The sequence below is a fragment of the Ylistrum balloti genome, unplaced genomic scaffold (genome assembly GCF_031769215.1).
Source record: "Ylistrum balloti isolate Yb309-2 unplaced genomic scaffold, AGI_CSIRO_Ybal_v1 Utg370742, whole genome shotgun sequence".
NCBI lineage: Eukaryota > Metazoa > Mollusca > Bivalvia > Pectinida > Pectinidae > Ylistrum > Ylistrum balloti.
In genome coordinates, this window is record NW_026782437.1 from 1,339,095 (window position 1) to 1,356,094 (window position 17,000).

The 17,000-nt window shown below is 34.3% G+C and overlaps 1 protein-coding gene across 1 annotated transcript in view; it reads right to left on the reverse strand.

Moving 5' to 3' along the window:
• Positions 1-8,025: 8,025 nt before the first annotated feature.
• LOC132557987 (neuroglian-like) overlaps positions 8,026-17,000 on the reverse strand; it is a 108,654-nt gene continuing 99,679 nt past the window's right edge. The window contains exons 9-11 of the mRNA XM_060222518.1: positions 14,118-14,237; positions 12,100-12,264; positions 8,026-8,257 (exon numbers count right to left, since the gene is read on the reverse strand). Coding sequence (XP_060078501.1) covers positions 8,109-8,257; positions 12,100-12,264; positions 14,118-14,237 — 434 coding nt within the window. The 3' untranslated portion in view covers positions 8,026-8,108. The remainder of the gene's footprint in view (positions 8,258-12,099; positions 12,265-14,117; positions 14,238-17,000) is intronic.

Here is a 17,000-nt window from a genome sequence, read left to right on the forward strand (position 1 = left end):
AACAAACAAAATAGCTACAGAACATACAGGTAACACCATACAGGTAACGTCATACTGATGACGTCACAACATAACTGACATCCTATAGATGTTTTACAGAATTAATAACGGTAAATGGGACTGGTACAACGTATCTGCCACTACTTTAAGCTTATGTCTAAGGTCAAATTTTACCACAATGGTGATGTGACCTGTTGGTAACAAGGTAAATGCAGGTATACCATTGTCTGTAAATACAGAATCACCTTAAACATGACCCAGTAAGATAGGTGAGCAGGGCCCGGTAAAGGGTGTACAGCATCAGAGGCCTTTTCAAATTCTCAAGTAATCAGCCTGACCAATATTTTGTCCATTTCTTTATCATGAGGATGAAGATAGAAATAAAACACATTTCTATAGCATTCAGCAAAAATGTAGAAAACTGAATTAAACATTCCTGGAGGCATGTGGTAAACATGAAGTTGGGTGTAGATTTTAAATTGAATTTATAATGCTACTTCTAATGAAATAACGGGTATTTTTTTTGCATATAAATGGATTACTGTCTCGTGAACAGGATTACTGTCTCAGATCGTTAACAAACCAGAACCAAATCTAACATCATGACCTGTGATTATCAATGTGGTGTTGTATGAATGTGAAACAGATCCTCTGGGGCAATAAATTGCCATTCACCTTACTGAGCTAAGAATTCTCCATAAGAATTGATTCAATTATGATTCATTGGTGGTTAAAAATTGCACACATCCCTAAAAAACAGATCACCATGAATGGAGGCGGAGTACTAAATGTCTCTTCCTTTCAGAGTCCTACCACTTTTAAATGAAATAGTATTTTAAAAATGCACTTAAGAAAATTGGCCCATTATTTTATATTGAGAGAATGAAGGTTACAACTCTGATAAGAAAGTTTATGTCACCAGTGCTATCTAAATCTTTGACAGTATAAAGTAACTGATGCCAATCTCCTGTGTACTGTCGTGAGGAACTTTATTTCTTTTCCTCCATCATGAATAACTGTACTTTTAATTAATGTCAAAGGACTTGTTCAGACCGGGATTTCTCCTTGGCACAGAAACACAATCCACAAAAGGGCCATCTTTTCTGATGTGATGCTCTAATAATTCAAAATACATGATTCTGAGGTGTTACTTTAATGAAAAGCGTTCTCCTTCTCATGAATCTAAAACGGTCGGATTATGACTCATATCATTTGGAGGAAGTCAGGTTTCAGGGGAATGTAATGAATTCTGTCGCCAGCTTCAAACATGTAATCAATGGAGTTCAAGTAGAAATTTAAATTATTGTTGAAGATAATCACTCCTCAGACAGTGACCTTCATGTCCAACTATATCAAGCACATAAGAAATACAGATATGCCAATATTCATACTGTAACTATTAGATACACTGGTGATCTATTGAAGACAATATCTGCCTTAAAGTTTGTGAGAACAGCATTCCATAAGAAATATATGCGTGATTTCAGTAACTATACTGTCTCCATCAGAGAAAAATCATTGTTTCTATATTCAAGCTGAAGCCTGTGAATACACATGTAGTGTCTTGCATTTTTTTCAAGTTTTATTCCTCCAATTCTCTTTGTATAACAGTATTAAACCATTTATATTCAATACCTACTGTATAAGCTAGGGCTATTTTAAACTATTTATTTGCTTTCAATAATATCAATAAACAACTGCAAACTATTGCTATAAGCTTCAACATGCTTATTGAGAACATCATGGTCAGTATTTATTAGGAGATAAGCCTAGAGTAATTTTGATTTACCATTGTCTACAAGGATTCAGTCAAGTCTTGCTTTGTCAGTTTATACTTTGATTGAGCGTACATTGACCTTAATCCTTCTTAAAACTGAATTTAAACAAGTTAAAATGCTTACATATTTACAAACAAACGTTTTGATTGCGGCATCTACAAATGATATAAGGGTAACAATAATGACTTTAAACATAACAGACAACACAGGACTCTATAACATAGATAAAGACTACCAACCTAACCATCGAGTGCTCAACAAACCTTATTTACAGCTGTCTCCATCCCAGTTGTCAACCAGTTCTCTGACATGAAGTTTAAAAAATGATGTTCAGTTCATGAGACTTAGTTTTATAGGATTAGCATAATTATTTTTAGATCTCCAATTCAAAAAGAGTACCTGGGTTTGAAGGTAAGTTATCAACACATGGAAAAGTGGTTACAAATCTGATGTTTTTAATATATCACATTGAAGTGTACCTCATCAATGAATTTCAAACTTTTGTCCCAAAGGAACAGTGGGTCATGAAAATTCCTCTTTCAGCACCTTTCATATAATTTGTGGTTTTGAAATAATAATCATAAATATTTGAAGTAGTGGTTAAGATAATCAGTGCTTTTTTTTTCAAACAAAGAATATGTTTTATAGTGAAAAAAGATGGCATTGGATGAAGAAAAAAAAAATGTTTGGAAAAATTATTGCTTTTCTTGCATAAACAGAAAGAAGTCAGCTGACAATGTGATCAATACAAGAGTATTCTCTGTATGTACAGCAGCAAGACAACCCGGCCAGGGAATTTCTAAAATAGCACAATGGTTGACTTAAGGTATAAACGTAGAAACTAGAAAAATTTGGCACAAACAAAGCAATAAAGAACAAAACTGAAACTTTAAAGGAAGACTCAATACAATTAACAAAGTTGAGTTTTAAATAAAGAAGATTACACTCATCATATTCCTATTCTAAAAAAATGTTGATTCTTATTTACCACAGTCTGATGATTAACACGGGTACGACAATCACAATATTTCTTACCTCCCTTGTGTACGACAAATCACATTAACAATATTTGTAACCTCACTTGTGAGCCCACCAGAGGGCTCTGTCAATTGTACAAAATAATAAGTAACAAGTGAAAAATGGAATGACGCCAATAAGGTTCTCAAATACACTGGTTCTAAGTCTCATTCTGCATACAACTCCAGGGCAGTCTATATATATATATATATTATGTAAGTAGTACTATGTACACAAGCGTCACAACCCAACTTCCACACCAAACACATCGGTATATTCACATCATTCTTACAGGCTGCACACATACTTGATAGATAAAAAATAACATTTACATGTATAGTGGTAAATATTGACTGAATCAGTTAATACCAATTACAATATGATTTTTAATTAGCACAACCCCATGGTACAAACCATTGTGATATACTTTCAGTAAAGAATGATCTGTAATAGCCAATTCATATTTTACAAATGCTCATTGAAAAATAATTTTAAGGAAACTAATAATTATGAGGGTTTTCTATAATAACAACTAGCAAATCAACACAACCGTGCAGCGTTAAATTTACATCTTTTTCATAAAAAGCCATCATCAGTTGAGACAAATGAGCAGTTATCTCCTCTTTAATTTTTGGATTGATTTTTCCATGTCATACCATAATGAGGAAATATGTTTCTTTTCAGAGTATGGAAAACATATAGCTCGTTATTTTCAAGCGTCAATTTTTTTTGCAATTTCCTTTTAAATTGATTGAATTATATTTTTTGCAATCTGATTATGCTTTCACAGATGTATTTCATTATTTCATGAACTGAATTTTCGCTATCGATTTAATGTACTGCAAAACAACGAAAATATTGTTCATGCTAAATAACAGCCTATAAGGTTTTAAGTTGGGATGATCCATTACATGTATTTATGTTACTAGGGAAACACCATATCTCGTAATTTTACTTACTTTAGTATAACTGACACATATCTGTACATCTGTAAATAAATACCAAACTGTTTTGTCAATAACACTACGTAACAGACACCACGGTAACAAAAAGAATGAAAAATACAGAAAAAAGGAAATAATTGGGGTGCATTGTTTTGACTAGATCTGCAATAATAATGAAATATATAAGTAATAAAAATCTAACTTTGAATGGCACAATATGTAATCATATCAACATCTCTTAATCAAGATCATTTCAAGGTCAGTGTCATTTAAAAAAAGTGACAATGACAAGACAACCATATAAGGTTTTAAAACAATACATTAAAAATCAGATCAATAGATCAAGTTTGGGAATCTGAAATCAAATTTTGTTTTCCAAGTTTCTGCTATAAAATTGGAATTATTTAATGAAAATTGTTATAGAACTGATGTAATTAATAAAAAAAAAAGAAAAGAAAAGGAGGGGCTGGGGGGTAGTGGAATATTTACCTGGAACTCTGCCCACAAATAAATTTACCATAGTTATATACATGTGCAAGAGTTAGTATCAGCCAATAGCCTAGCACTCATAGGAAGAGAAAGACAATCTCATTTTCTGATTGGTTGAATGGAGACCAGATGTTTTAATGATATTATGTAACATTTTGACTTTAATGTATTGAATTTTGTCAAGGTCATCTGATTAATCAAATAAAATCTATTATACAAATGTCCTTTATCTCTTAAAATGCGCTACTGAAAGAAGTTAACAAGAATCATCTCCATTTTTCTCTCCATTCAATAAAAACCAATAATATATCAGACTCTCGTTTGAATTTTAACAGAGTCAAGAACACCAAGTTTTAGTTGACTGAACGTACATCTGATCATGATAAACTTTCTCTAAAGACTCATAAACTGCCCTTCTTCAACAAGGTCGAAGGTAGGACCAGTAAATTTTACTTTGTGTCAAGTCAGTCCGACAGTCTGTAATTACTTTTTTAATCTAATATACCCCTGGTGCCAATTATTTTCATGATATACACATCACAAAAACATCTTTGTGGTTTGTTATTGAGTTACATGTTGGCAAATATTTATAAAAACAAAAAAATGTGTTAAAAACATACATATATATATATATATATGTCAGATTAAGTCATGTTCTTGGGTGTTTGTTATTTGTTAAACTATTTACAAATTCACAACCGAGTGCAACAGAATGAGTGGTCAAGGTACATTGTATATAAATATCATGGCACATGAGCAGTGAAGGATATTACAAATGGTTATACATACATACTCATATTCTCTACGAGTCCAGCGGAACTTTGATAGCCTTAATGCCGAACTAAAAAAATTCCATGAAAAAAAAAAAGATTGCTGTAACAAGCAGTGGAACTTAAAATTTCCTGAATGTAAAGACATCATGAAGGAATTGGAATATAAACAATTTCACTACAGCATCCTGCTCAGACCACCAAAGTTCCACTGGAGACATATCTCACACTTCGGGGCATGATAAACGCGCCCTGATGAGGAAGTATCAATAATTTCATTCATGAAGTACTGAGTAATGACTTGACCGGTCAAGAAAAAATACAAATGTTAGTCTAAAGTTCATTATTGAAATTCATCACAGGTTTTTTTTTCAGTCTTAACAAAACCAGTAAAGTGAACATTATAGATACTGATACACACTCAATATCGGGATTCTTGGTGATTTTTCTCCCCTTTTGTGTATACTTTAGTGTAAATTATACAACATTTACCAAGGTTACATTTAACTAATTCATTGTTATGTAACAGTATTAATGATGCTATTTGCAGCCCTTTTAATCATAGTAAAAAAAAAAAGTTACATTTTATGAAGCTGTTTTTTTCTTTATTTTATATTTCTTGATTACCCAAGCATCAAGAATGGAGAAAATTACATACATACATGCCACTTATAGAATGAAGTTAGTACTAGTGTTTATCTAAAAGTTTAACATTCGATATGTATTGATTTTTACCTTAGTTTAAACAACAAAAATCATCATTAAACTTTTCCTAAGGCTTGTTTGGTGCATACCACCAAATTAATTAAAGCAATTTGAGATTAATTTACATTTGAAGGTCTACTAGTGCATTCAGCACATGTTATTGATTATTCTGGTCTGAAAAAATGTATTACCTATAACAATTTGTCAATTTGGACAAGATTGCATATATTTTTTCTTTAAGAATCTCAGCAGTTCATTCAATTATAAATGGCAATAAAAATGGATTCCACAGGAAGTGCTGATTGGCAGTGCCGCAACCAATGCAATGCACCGGTTTGACCTCCATGGTACTCAGCATTTGTCACGAAGCTGACAGACAACCTTGAATCAAGCATTCGAACATCTCACTTGAAGATTAGTGATATATTGAAATCATACATCTCCCACCCGTATGCTTCTTCCCTCATTGAAGTCTTACTCTAGTTACAAGGTATTAATAGTGAGCCATAAAAAGGCTCAAGCAGTATTATTTGACAGTCACAGAAAAGAATAATTCCATTCAATGAAGAAATTTGATTATTTTGACTTTTTGTTCAGTTTTTTGTTTTGTTTAACATCGACTTTGGAAGCTCACAAAAATGGTTATCAAATATTGTGAATATTTACATACATTACGTTGTTAGCAAGCATACAAATGTTGAATCTTGAAATTTTGAGCGGAACATAGTGAACACTTTTTATTCTATTTCTCTGCAACAGTTTAAAACATAATGTATTTGAATTCTGTTATCAAATGCCATTGCTCATGAAAAATACTTGTTAACAGTACAATCTGACACAATCATCAGGCATGGAAATGTTAAACAACATGGTGGAAATGGTGAGGAGAGTATAGTGAAATGACCATTATTGGGAACTTCTGATGTGATATCCAAGACACTGGACTTTCTCCGTCATCAACAGTAGCATTACCCTACAAGGTAGGGTTTTGTCCTTGTGTATTTCTCGTAGATCAGTATCACTGTATCCATGGAAACTGCAACTTCCAGAAGTTCAGCATTGGGGATTATTTTCATATCCACAGCCTCCATTCTGGATGCAGACTTTCCAGTGTACAACTTCACAGGTACATATGTATCTATGGGAACTTGTGACAGAGCTCGTCAGTTTCACACAAGCTACTACTATCAATAATGTTAAATGATTATGATAGCTGGATGCTTCACTGAAAATGACCTATACAAGTAAATTGTCTGGTTTTCTTCCCTTCCGCCAGCATTTACATTTTAAACATTTTGCCCCTAAGGTCAGTAACAACATTTTTAAACATTTAAATGTTGACCCTGACGTACGGAATATCAGCTTTATCATATCTTCCAATGTATAGTGTCATTTTTCACACTAACTTCTTGAAAAACCTTGTAATCCGGAACTTTCATACAATGAACACTTGACCTATAGTAAAATAATGGGGAGCTTTCCTGGTCCCCATGAAACTTCATCTCACGCTGTTACACGTACTAACATACGAAGCCAGAGTTTTCCTTTGTCAAGTTTATCTCTTGTACATTTCATTTCCTTTCAGTACCAACAAACAAGAGCTACTATAGTGACTACTCCAAATGTTTGTGCTTTAAGTAACCTTGGTTACAGCAATAACCAAACTTCCATGTCCTTGTTAGTACATCCTGGTTTTTGTACACTTGTTGGGTTGGCACCGGTCTCGGACAAAAATCCGTTATACTGTGGCATCATGTTGAATCACACCGAGCTTATTTCATGTCAGTTTTCCATTAAAGAATCACACAGCTCTCAGTTTCAGCACTCGTAATGGTCCCTTCAGTTTGTCAGACATAGTCTCACTCAAATGACCATTACCCTTTTTCTCACTACATAAACTTTCTGCTTTAGAAAGTTTTGTTTTATTTTTCAATTTCCTGTCATTGGATGATGTCAGGGAGATTAATTGAATTTTGTCCTTACAAATAAATCCTAGTCCATTTGAGATTTCATTGAAGAACTCACATCCATTTAATTTGTATCAAGTATGGATCACGGTTACATCCAGTGCTGGTGAAATAGTCTTTTGATCACATTGAACGGTTATTTGTAGTGATTACAAGGTCAGGAAGTGCATCTTTGATTTATTTATAGATCAATCTCATTACAGGAGATACAGGAGATGAAGGGAACGACTTCCCCTCACCGTACCTCAACAAGGACCAAGATCACTTTGATTCACCCTTCAAATCAGAATGGCACCTTAAACATCACAAGGTGGACATTTCCATTTCTGAATTACAGGGGTGCTTACTGGTGTTTATATGGAAGTTAACAAAAAAAAGTTGACCTTTTTTAATTTGTTTTTAAAAAAATACTGAAATACAAATCTATCACAGAATTCCCTAATAGATCACAAACAGGAATGTCAGGAGTGTCAACACAATTTGTAGCAGGATGGCCAGGTTTTGTGTCTTTGAGGCAATACTTAGTGGATGGTGTATACTAGCCAATTGTCCACTGGAGGCATCATAACTGTAGTCGTTCCCTCCTCCTGAAACACACAAACAAAAATGTTATCATCATGGTCAAAGAAAACATGTTAACAATGTTTTGAAACATTTTCTTCAGGATGGTGATGTCAATAGAATAGAAGTTCTTATAATGCAACCAGTAGAACCAGTGTGACATTTCGATGACTACACGGTCACCAGCACTGTCACCTTCAAAGCATAGTCGAATTGACAACAGTACATCGTTACCATCAGGTGTATATTTTTTTGTCTATAATCTGTTTACCACCTTGTCACATCATTTTCGACCTTAGTGTGATTATAGTGCAGCCGAAAAAAGTGGTTGATTCTTTATTATCTTTACACTACGTATGTCAGTGGTAGTACGCCCCACACTGGTCATTTGTCTGATGAATTTGATCATGTAATCATCGAAACATCACTCTCTAATCTTCTACTGGTTGTGTTATAAGAACTTCTATTCTATGTTAAGGATGTTTGGTGCATTGCCTGTACCTTCTTTTTAAAAGAGTTCCACACATAGAACTGTTAAACAACTTACAAAGGACAGAGAAACAACTACAGACATGTACTAAGACACATAACTTCAGTGAAGTCTAATCTAGGCTACATATTAAACATAGTTGGATTGATTTAGCACATTTTAACAATCGATGTGTTAGGAAACCTAATACATAGCTGTGTATATATATGATGTATACTGACATGTACTTGTATACATGTATTAATATCAGGAAAATATCTACCCATTCATTGCTGCAGTAATCTGAGGCATGTGACTACCTTACTAAAAGATGCTTGAGCTTGTTCATCCAGACAGCTACCAGTTAATGGAGCCTGCTCATTAATAATGTGAAGCCATAATGTTTAAGATTGTTTATTACGACAGAAACTACAGAATGCCTGGGTCTATTCATTAAAAGTTTAATATCAACAGAGAAAAAATGTTCTTCCACAATATTATGTTTTACATTTCTTTTCAATAAGACTTTACAATATTAAATGTCCTACCACCCACACATTATGTCTAAAGGGAATATACTTGCTTCACCAGTACTTCAGCCAAATACTTTTACCCTCAAATCTTGGACCTTTTGTCCTCTATGTATGAACTCATCCCATAGATTCTTTATTTGATCTGATCAATTCATATTACTGCCTTCCCCATATGTAAAGCAGACACTGAAAGTCTCTTCAAAAACATGAAGCACAGAGTGTAATACAACAATATGACAATCAATTATAATTGGCTGTAATGCAAGCAAATTTCATGTACAGGAAATAACGTGGTAGCATGAATGTTAACGACTTGATCCTTCAACAATATTCAAGTGTTCACATGAAAAACTATTCATTCAGTTTCTGACAGCAACTTATTGTCTCAACAGAGTCAGACTTAAACAGGGTTTACCATACATTTAAGATATCAAGATATGTGGTAGCATGAATGTTAACGACTTGATCCTTCAACAATATTCAAGTGTTCACATGAAACTCAAAGACTATTCATTCAGTTTCTGACAGCAACTTATTGTCTCAACAAAGTCAGATTTAAACAGGGTTTACCATACATTTAAGATATTAAGAAACTTGCAGATATAAGAATCCACAAAGACAATTGTTACCATGGTAACAAAGGTTGTAACAATGATAACCTTTGACCCTATGATATGGTTGTGATTGATTGCTATCAGAGGAAACATGACATATTGATGTGATGTATACTTTCTGATATGATGGGACGAATCAAACAGAATTATCTTGGGAAATTCTAACTTAATATTAGACTGACAAACATACTGTTGAAGTTTTAATCTAGACATAAAAAGAAAGAGTATTCTATCACTTGAAAATACATTTCTCTTTTAAGTCGGAACAAACTAAAACTGAAACCACTAAGGTAAGAAGTAAATTGATCTCCTGTTGGAGAGATGAGAGGTGAAACTCTCCTGCAGAAGAGATGAGAGATGAAACTCTCCTGCTGAAGAGATGAGAGGTAAAACTCTCCTGCTGAAGAGATGAGAGGTGAAACTCTACTGTCGAAGAGATGAGAGGTGAAACTCTCTTGCTGAAGAGATGAGAGGTGAAACTCTACTGTCGAAGAGATGAGAGGTGAAACTCTCTTGCTGAAGAGATGAGAGGTGAAACTCTCCTGTCGAAGAGATGAGAGGTGAAACTCTCTTGCTGAAGAGATGAGAGGTGAAACTCTCCTGTCGAAGAGATGAGAGGTGAAACTCTCTTGCTGAAGAGATGAGAGGTGAAACTCTCCTGTCAAAGAGATGAGAGGTGAAACTCTCTTGCTGAAGAGATGAGAGGTGAAACTCTCCTGTCGAAGACATTACAGGTGAAACTCTCCTGCTGAAGACATTACAGGTGAAACTCTCCTGTCAAAGAGATGAGAGGTGAAACTCTCCTGTTTAAGAGAAGAGAGGTAAAACTGTCCTGTTGAAGAGATGAGAGGTGAAACTCTCCTGCTGAAGAGATGAGAGGTGAAACTGTCCTGCTGAAGAGAAGAGAGGTGAAACTCTCCTGCTGAAGACATTACAAGTGAAACTCTCTTGCTGAAGAGATGATAAGTTATAAGATATTTTACTGGAAGAGATAACAGGTAAAACTCTTGCTATATCACAAAAGAGCCGAAGCAAACCTCAAATACTATACTGCAAAACGTCAGAATGAAACTGTCAGATCAAAGGTGAGAATCAAAATAAACTTCTACTATATCAAAAGCTGTGAGAGGGTGACTCTCTACTGTTATTTACCACAACAGATCAGTGAAAACTCTCTCTTCCTATACTACAAGTTATGAGAAGCTAAACTCTCTCTTGTTATATACCACAACAGATCAGAAAAGACTCTCTCCTGTTATTTACCACAACAGATCAGTGAAAACTCTCTCCTTCTATATTACAAGTTATGAGAGGCTAAGCTCTCTTGTTATATACCACAACAGATCAGAAAAGACTCTCTCCTGTTATTTACCACAACAGATCAGAAAAAAACTCTCTCTTGTTTAAAACCACAACAGATCAGTGAAAACTCTCTCTTGTTATATACCACAACAGAGCAGTGAAAACTCGCTCTTGTTATATACCACAACAGATCAGTGAAAACTCTCTCTTGTTATATACCACAACAGAGCAGTGAAAACTCTCTCTTGTTATATATCACAACAGATCAGAAAAAACTCGCTCTTGTTATATACCACAACAGATCAGTGAAAACTCTCTCTTGTTATATACCACAACAGATCAGAAAAAACTCGCTCTTGTTATATACCACAACAGATCAGAAAAAACTCGCTCTTGTTATATACCATAACAGATCAGAAAAAACTCTCCTGCTATAATACAAGTTATGAGAGGCTGAACTCTCTCTAGTTATATCACAATAGTTGAGATGTAAAATTGCTGTTCAGCTACAACAAGAATTAAAATATAAAAACTACTCTTGCCAAAGTTAATTTGAAGGATTGAAATGTTAAATTGATAATGTACACAGAAGCATGACAGACATCAAAGCAAACAAGTGAATTGAATAAACAGCAGCAAATTTGGCAGAAACTAGTGACAAAATCAAAATCCTTTCAAATACATAACAGTCAAAGCCTCTTGACTATTTTCTCCGATAATTTTAAGACAACACACAATCTTGAAGTATTACAATTGTAATTAGATTTCAGCAATTTGTTAAATTACAAAAAAAAAAAAAAAAAAGAGAATAAAAATGAAGCAGAGGCTTTTTCAGTATTTCTAAAACTAAAATATCTTTGAATTTCAATGTGCAATGCATGTTAAGTTAGTGGACATAAAAGACACCAAGCCACATTGAGGAACTAAATCTGTATCATTGAAGAGCTTACCTTGTTTGGGAGTGGTTACTATGGAGAAAATTTTGCCATATTTTGTGGCCCCAACCCTGTTCATTGCTACTAAGCGTACATCATATTTTGTGTTGGGAATGAGACCATCAAGATATTTCCATGATCTGCCATCTGAGGAATCCGTGCTGAGCCAATCTGATTGTCCTTTGTAAGCAATGAGGAGAGAGAGACAGAGTGAATGTGTACAAATCTACGGAAACACTCGACATGATGTATTAATTGTTTGAAATTTAAGATTCATATCATTTTCTTGTTCAAATATCACATTGTGATCTATCAGTTTAAAAGTTTACAATAATATATATATGCATTTTTATTTTGTAAGCGAAAGTAGTAATTTAACTGAATATGAATATACTAGAAGTTATTTTCACTAAAATGTTAACAATAAAATTGAAATCAAATTAAAAAAATGAACTTAATTTGTTTTCTTTTTTTTTCACTAAAGACGACATGTACTGCATGCTGTAGTTTTCTCTCCCATTTATAATATTCAGACATTGATGTACATTAACATCAGAAGTTTAATTACCTGGGAGACTTTTAATTCAGTGAAATGAAAATCAATTCAGTTTCATAATTCATTTTTAAAAAATTTCAAAATAATCTAACACACAAATTAAATCAGTTAACAGACTATGAAATGGTCTTATTCATGTCAAGTATGTACAATTTTAGTTTTAATTTCAAAAGAAGAAAAAAATTATATCATCATGTTTTTTTCTGAAATGTACTTGAAATTGATCATATACTCCATTTAAATATGTAAAAGTTTGGTAGCATTTTCCTTGCTTTCAACAAGGCAACTTAAGGTTTTTGTTTTTTTCTTGTTTATGTTTTCAAGTGTCTGTGGCCTAAAGCCCATATTATCAAAGGTTAATGTTTTACTCAAAAGGTTTTTAAGAAGCATGTATACCTTTTCCCTGAGAACTCTTTCGGGGTCAAAGTAAGGGCTATTTCATTAGTTACCTTATCATCTGATATTGTTTTCTTTTGAAATTGAAGATTGAATATCGGATATGTAACTGTTATTGGAATTCAACCAAATGTATTGACAGAAATGAAAGTCCTAGCTTTAATTGCCACAAGATTAAACACTACATTTAAAAAGTCATTCAACAATTACATTTTGTGTTAAAAAAGTTATATTTTGTGTTAAATAGATACATTTTGGGTTAACACACTAACTTTTGTGTTCAACAGTTACATTTTGTGATTAAATTATTTTGTGTTACATTTTGTGTTAAACATTTACATTTTGTGTTAAACATTTACATTTTGAGTTAAACAGTTACATTTTGAGTTAAACAATTACATTTTGTGTTAAACAGTTACATTTTGAGTTAAACAGTTACATTTTGTGTTAAACAGTTACATTTGGATTTAAACAGTTACATTTTGTGTCAAAAAGTTACATTTTGAGTTAAACAGTTACATTTTGTGTTAAACATTTACATTTCGAGTTAAACAGTTACATTTTGAGTTAACAGTTACATTTTGTGCTGACTTTGACTTTCCTAAAAAGCACCATTTGAAGTTGATTGGAAACTTGTAGATATCTTAACATTTGTTACCTCTGCACATATTTTTCGTTTAGTATTTAGTCACACTGAGGATTCAGTGGGTACAAAATGAATGACCTTAGTTCATTTATCTAAATTACATGTCACACAAAATTTGCCTATAAAAATTTCATTCGGTGGTTTTAGCAAGTTTATATATTGTTTTTTAACTCCGAAAACACATTAAATTATTTTTTCTTAAATTCAGAAATTGAATTTAATGCTTCTAACGATGCTTTAATTATTTTTCAGTTTAAATTTCTAAAAGTGCACACAACCCTAGACATATGACCTCCCCCCACCTCCCGCCTCCACACCACAGTCATGCACGGATAATTCAGACTCCACATTCTAGAAACTACTTTTTACGAATTTGGTGGATATATAAACACAGGAAGGGAACTATAGTCTAGTGGCAACAGCTGTGGTGTTTACCTTCGGTTCTGTATTCGAGAAGATATTGAATATCTTTCTCCTGATACATCATGGCTGTCCATGTGATGTTGATACTCGTTGATTCCACAGCCGATAAAATGGGATAAGGTATAACAGGGACTGAATGTATAGAAAAAGGCACCATTGTACATGTCAACAAATCACAGTCAGAAAATACATCAACAGCCTAAACATGTTTGCTTCAAAGCCACGGACTTGCATAGAATTTATAGGTTAATTTATGACACAGAATTTGTCATCCAGCAGTCATTCCAAAGACAGAAGATATAGGTTAATTTATGACACAGGATTTGTCATCCAGTAGCCGTTCCAAAGAAATCTGATTTCAATTTTTATTTAATGGAAAATGTTTGAAAGTATTCTATCCTAATTTCAATGAAGCATAAGTAATCAAGCACTCACAGTAGAATATTGGTCCAATTGATCCAGATATACTGAACGTGTATCCACTAAACCACAGAATTAATTAGTCAAATCCCAATCTAACCATTAAAACTCCAAGGAAAAGTACAGTAAAGATCAAACCACAAAATATCTCAAATTAACAAGTCAATCTAAAACAAATCTCAATTTCCTTCCTCCTTTAGAGATGAGACCATGGTTGACATGGAGAGTTTCTCTGGTCTATAGAGTTTCTCTGGTCTGAAGAGTTTCTCTAGCCCGAAGAGTTTCTCTAGCATAAAGATTTTCTCTGGTCTAAAGTGTTTCTCTAGCCTGGAAATTTTCTCTAACCTGGAGATTTTCTCTGGTCTAAAGTGTATCTCTAGCCTGAAGAATCTCTCCAGGAGAGTTTTCATGCCTTGAGAGTTCTCTGACATGGAGAATTCTTTGGTCTGGAAAGTTCTTGGCCTGAAGAATTTCTCAGGTCTCAAGAGTTGCTCTGGGTTTAGAAAGTTTCTCTAGCCTGGAGAATTTCTCTGGTCTGGAGAGTTCTTGGCCTGGAGAATTTCTCTGGTCTGTAGAGTTCTTTGATCTGGAGAATTTCTCTGGTCTGGAGAGTTCTCCTTCTCTTTATCTCCTCTGGATATCTTCACTAAGTCACATATATTCCTTTTCCCAAAGTGTATCTTTACAAAACTAGCAAACTGTCCTAACCTGTGTTATTCTTAATGTATTAATATATGTTCAAATATTGAACTATGATATACTGAAATTATATTTCTAAACAAAACTTGTACAGAACACCTTTTTTTAGTGCTACATGCCAACGGTCTCCATTCCTCCTGCCCTAGGGGGCTAGGATGCATCGTTTATACAGAACTTAGTCCCCTTCATCCAAGCATATATCAGACCAAATTTGGACAATATCCATTCATGCACTCACAAAATTTTCCCATTTGGACCTACCCAATAGGTCCTTGAGAACTCGGAACAAATCTTAACATAAACTCTGTTCCCCTTCACCCAAAAATGCTTCATACTAAATTTGTGCAAACTCCAATTATTCTCACAGGAGAAGTATTTAAAAATTTCCTTCAATGCTACTTCTAAAGAAGTCCTTTTCTTGACCGTTCAGAAAGTCCTTCATTGCATGTATGATGTTATCATCCAACCAAAAGTGGGTACTGCAAATGGACTTTTTCCATTTTGGAAATAAATGAAAGTCTGATGGATTGAGATCAGGCTGATGGAGTGAGAACAAGCAAATAAGGTTGATGCTCAATCAACTCAAAGCCACAATCGTTAATGGCAGTCATGGCAGCAACAGACTTGTGAACAAGGGCATTGTCCTGGTGGAACAGCACACCTTTACCAAGTTTTCCATGGTGATTGAGCTTAATGTTTTGTCTTAACTGCCTTAGAAGTTATTCATAATATGTGGCATTGATTGTTTGTCCCTTTGCAGATTATCTACCATCATCATCCCAGAAAACTGCAGCCATAACGTTTCCAGCTGATGTAACAGTCTTGGCCTTCTTTGCTGGGGTTGAACCAGAGTGCTTCCATTGTTTAGACTGTTGTTTGGCCTCTTGGGAGAAATAATGAACCCATATTTCATCCATAGTCACAAACCTCTGCAGAAAGTTAACAGGATCTGCCTCTAAGAGGTTCAGATATGTGTAAAAGTCTGTCTGGTGTGCCTTTGATCAAATGTCAAAAGTCTTGGTACCCAACCCACTAACAGCTTTCTCTTTGCAAGATTTTCTTTAAGAATGAAATATACTATTTCATGTGAAATCCCTACTGTACTGGCTTTACATACCTATGTAACTAGCCTGTCAGCCAGAACAGTATCATGAACATTTTTCACTATTTCTGGGGTTGCAGTGGTGAATGTTACCTTCTAGGATGGGGGTCATCCCCAAGGCTCTGCCTGCCATGCTTAAATTCTGCCACCCATCATTTCACTGAAGCATATGAGGGGGCATCAATTCCTAGTGCTGCTATATCAGTATGGATATCCTTAGGTGCTAGACCTTTTTTATACAAATATTGAATCACTGCTCTTTCAGCGATTTTGTCCATTTTGCAAAAGTGACTTGCTTTGTTTACTTGAGAGTGCTACGTCTTCGACATAAACCGACCAAATGACACCAGCCTTCTTGTCTTCTGCTTAACTTCTTCAATATATGGCTCACAACTTATCTATCAGGCCTTCGAGAAAAGTAAACTATTGCTTAAAGTACTTCACAGCCTGAACAAGTGAAAAAACCCTGAAAACTCAAAATAGAGAGAATATCCCTTTTCAAGCCAATAAAAGTGTCCCTTCAGACACATGAAGCTGCAGTGACCAAAATGTTAAGCCTTCCACCTTGTGGGTTTGAAGCCTTTGTTGGGCAGTTGCCAGGTACTGCCCACAGGTAGGTGGTTTTTCTCTGGACACTTCGGCTTTCCTCCACCACCCAAGCCTGGCATGTCCTT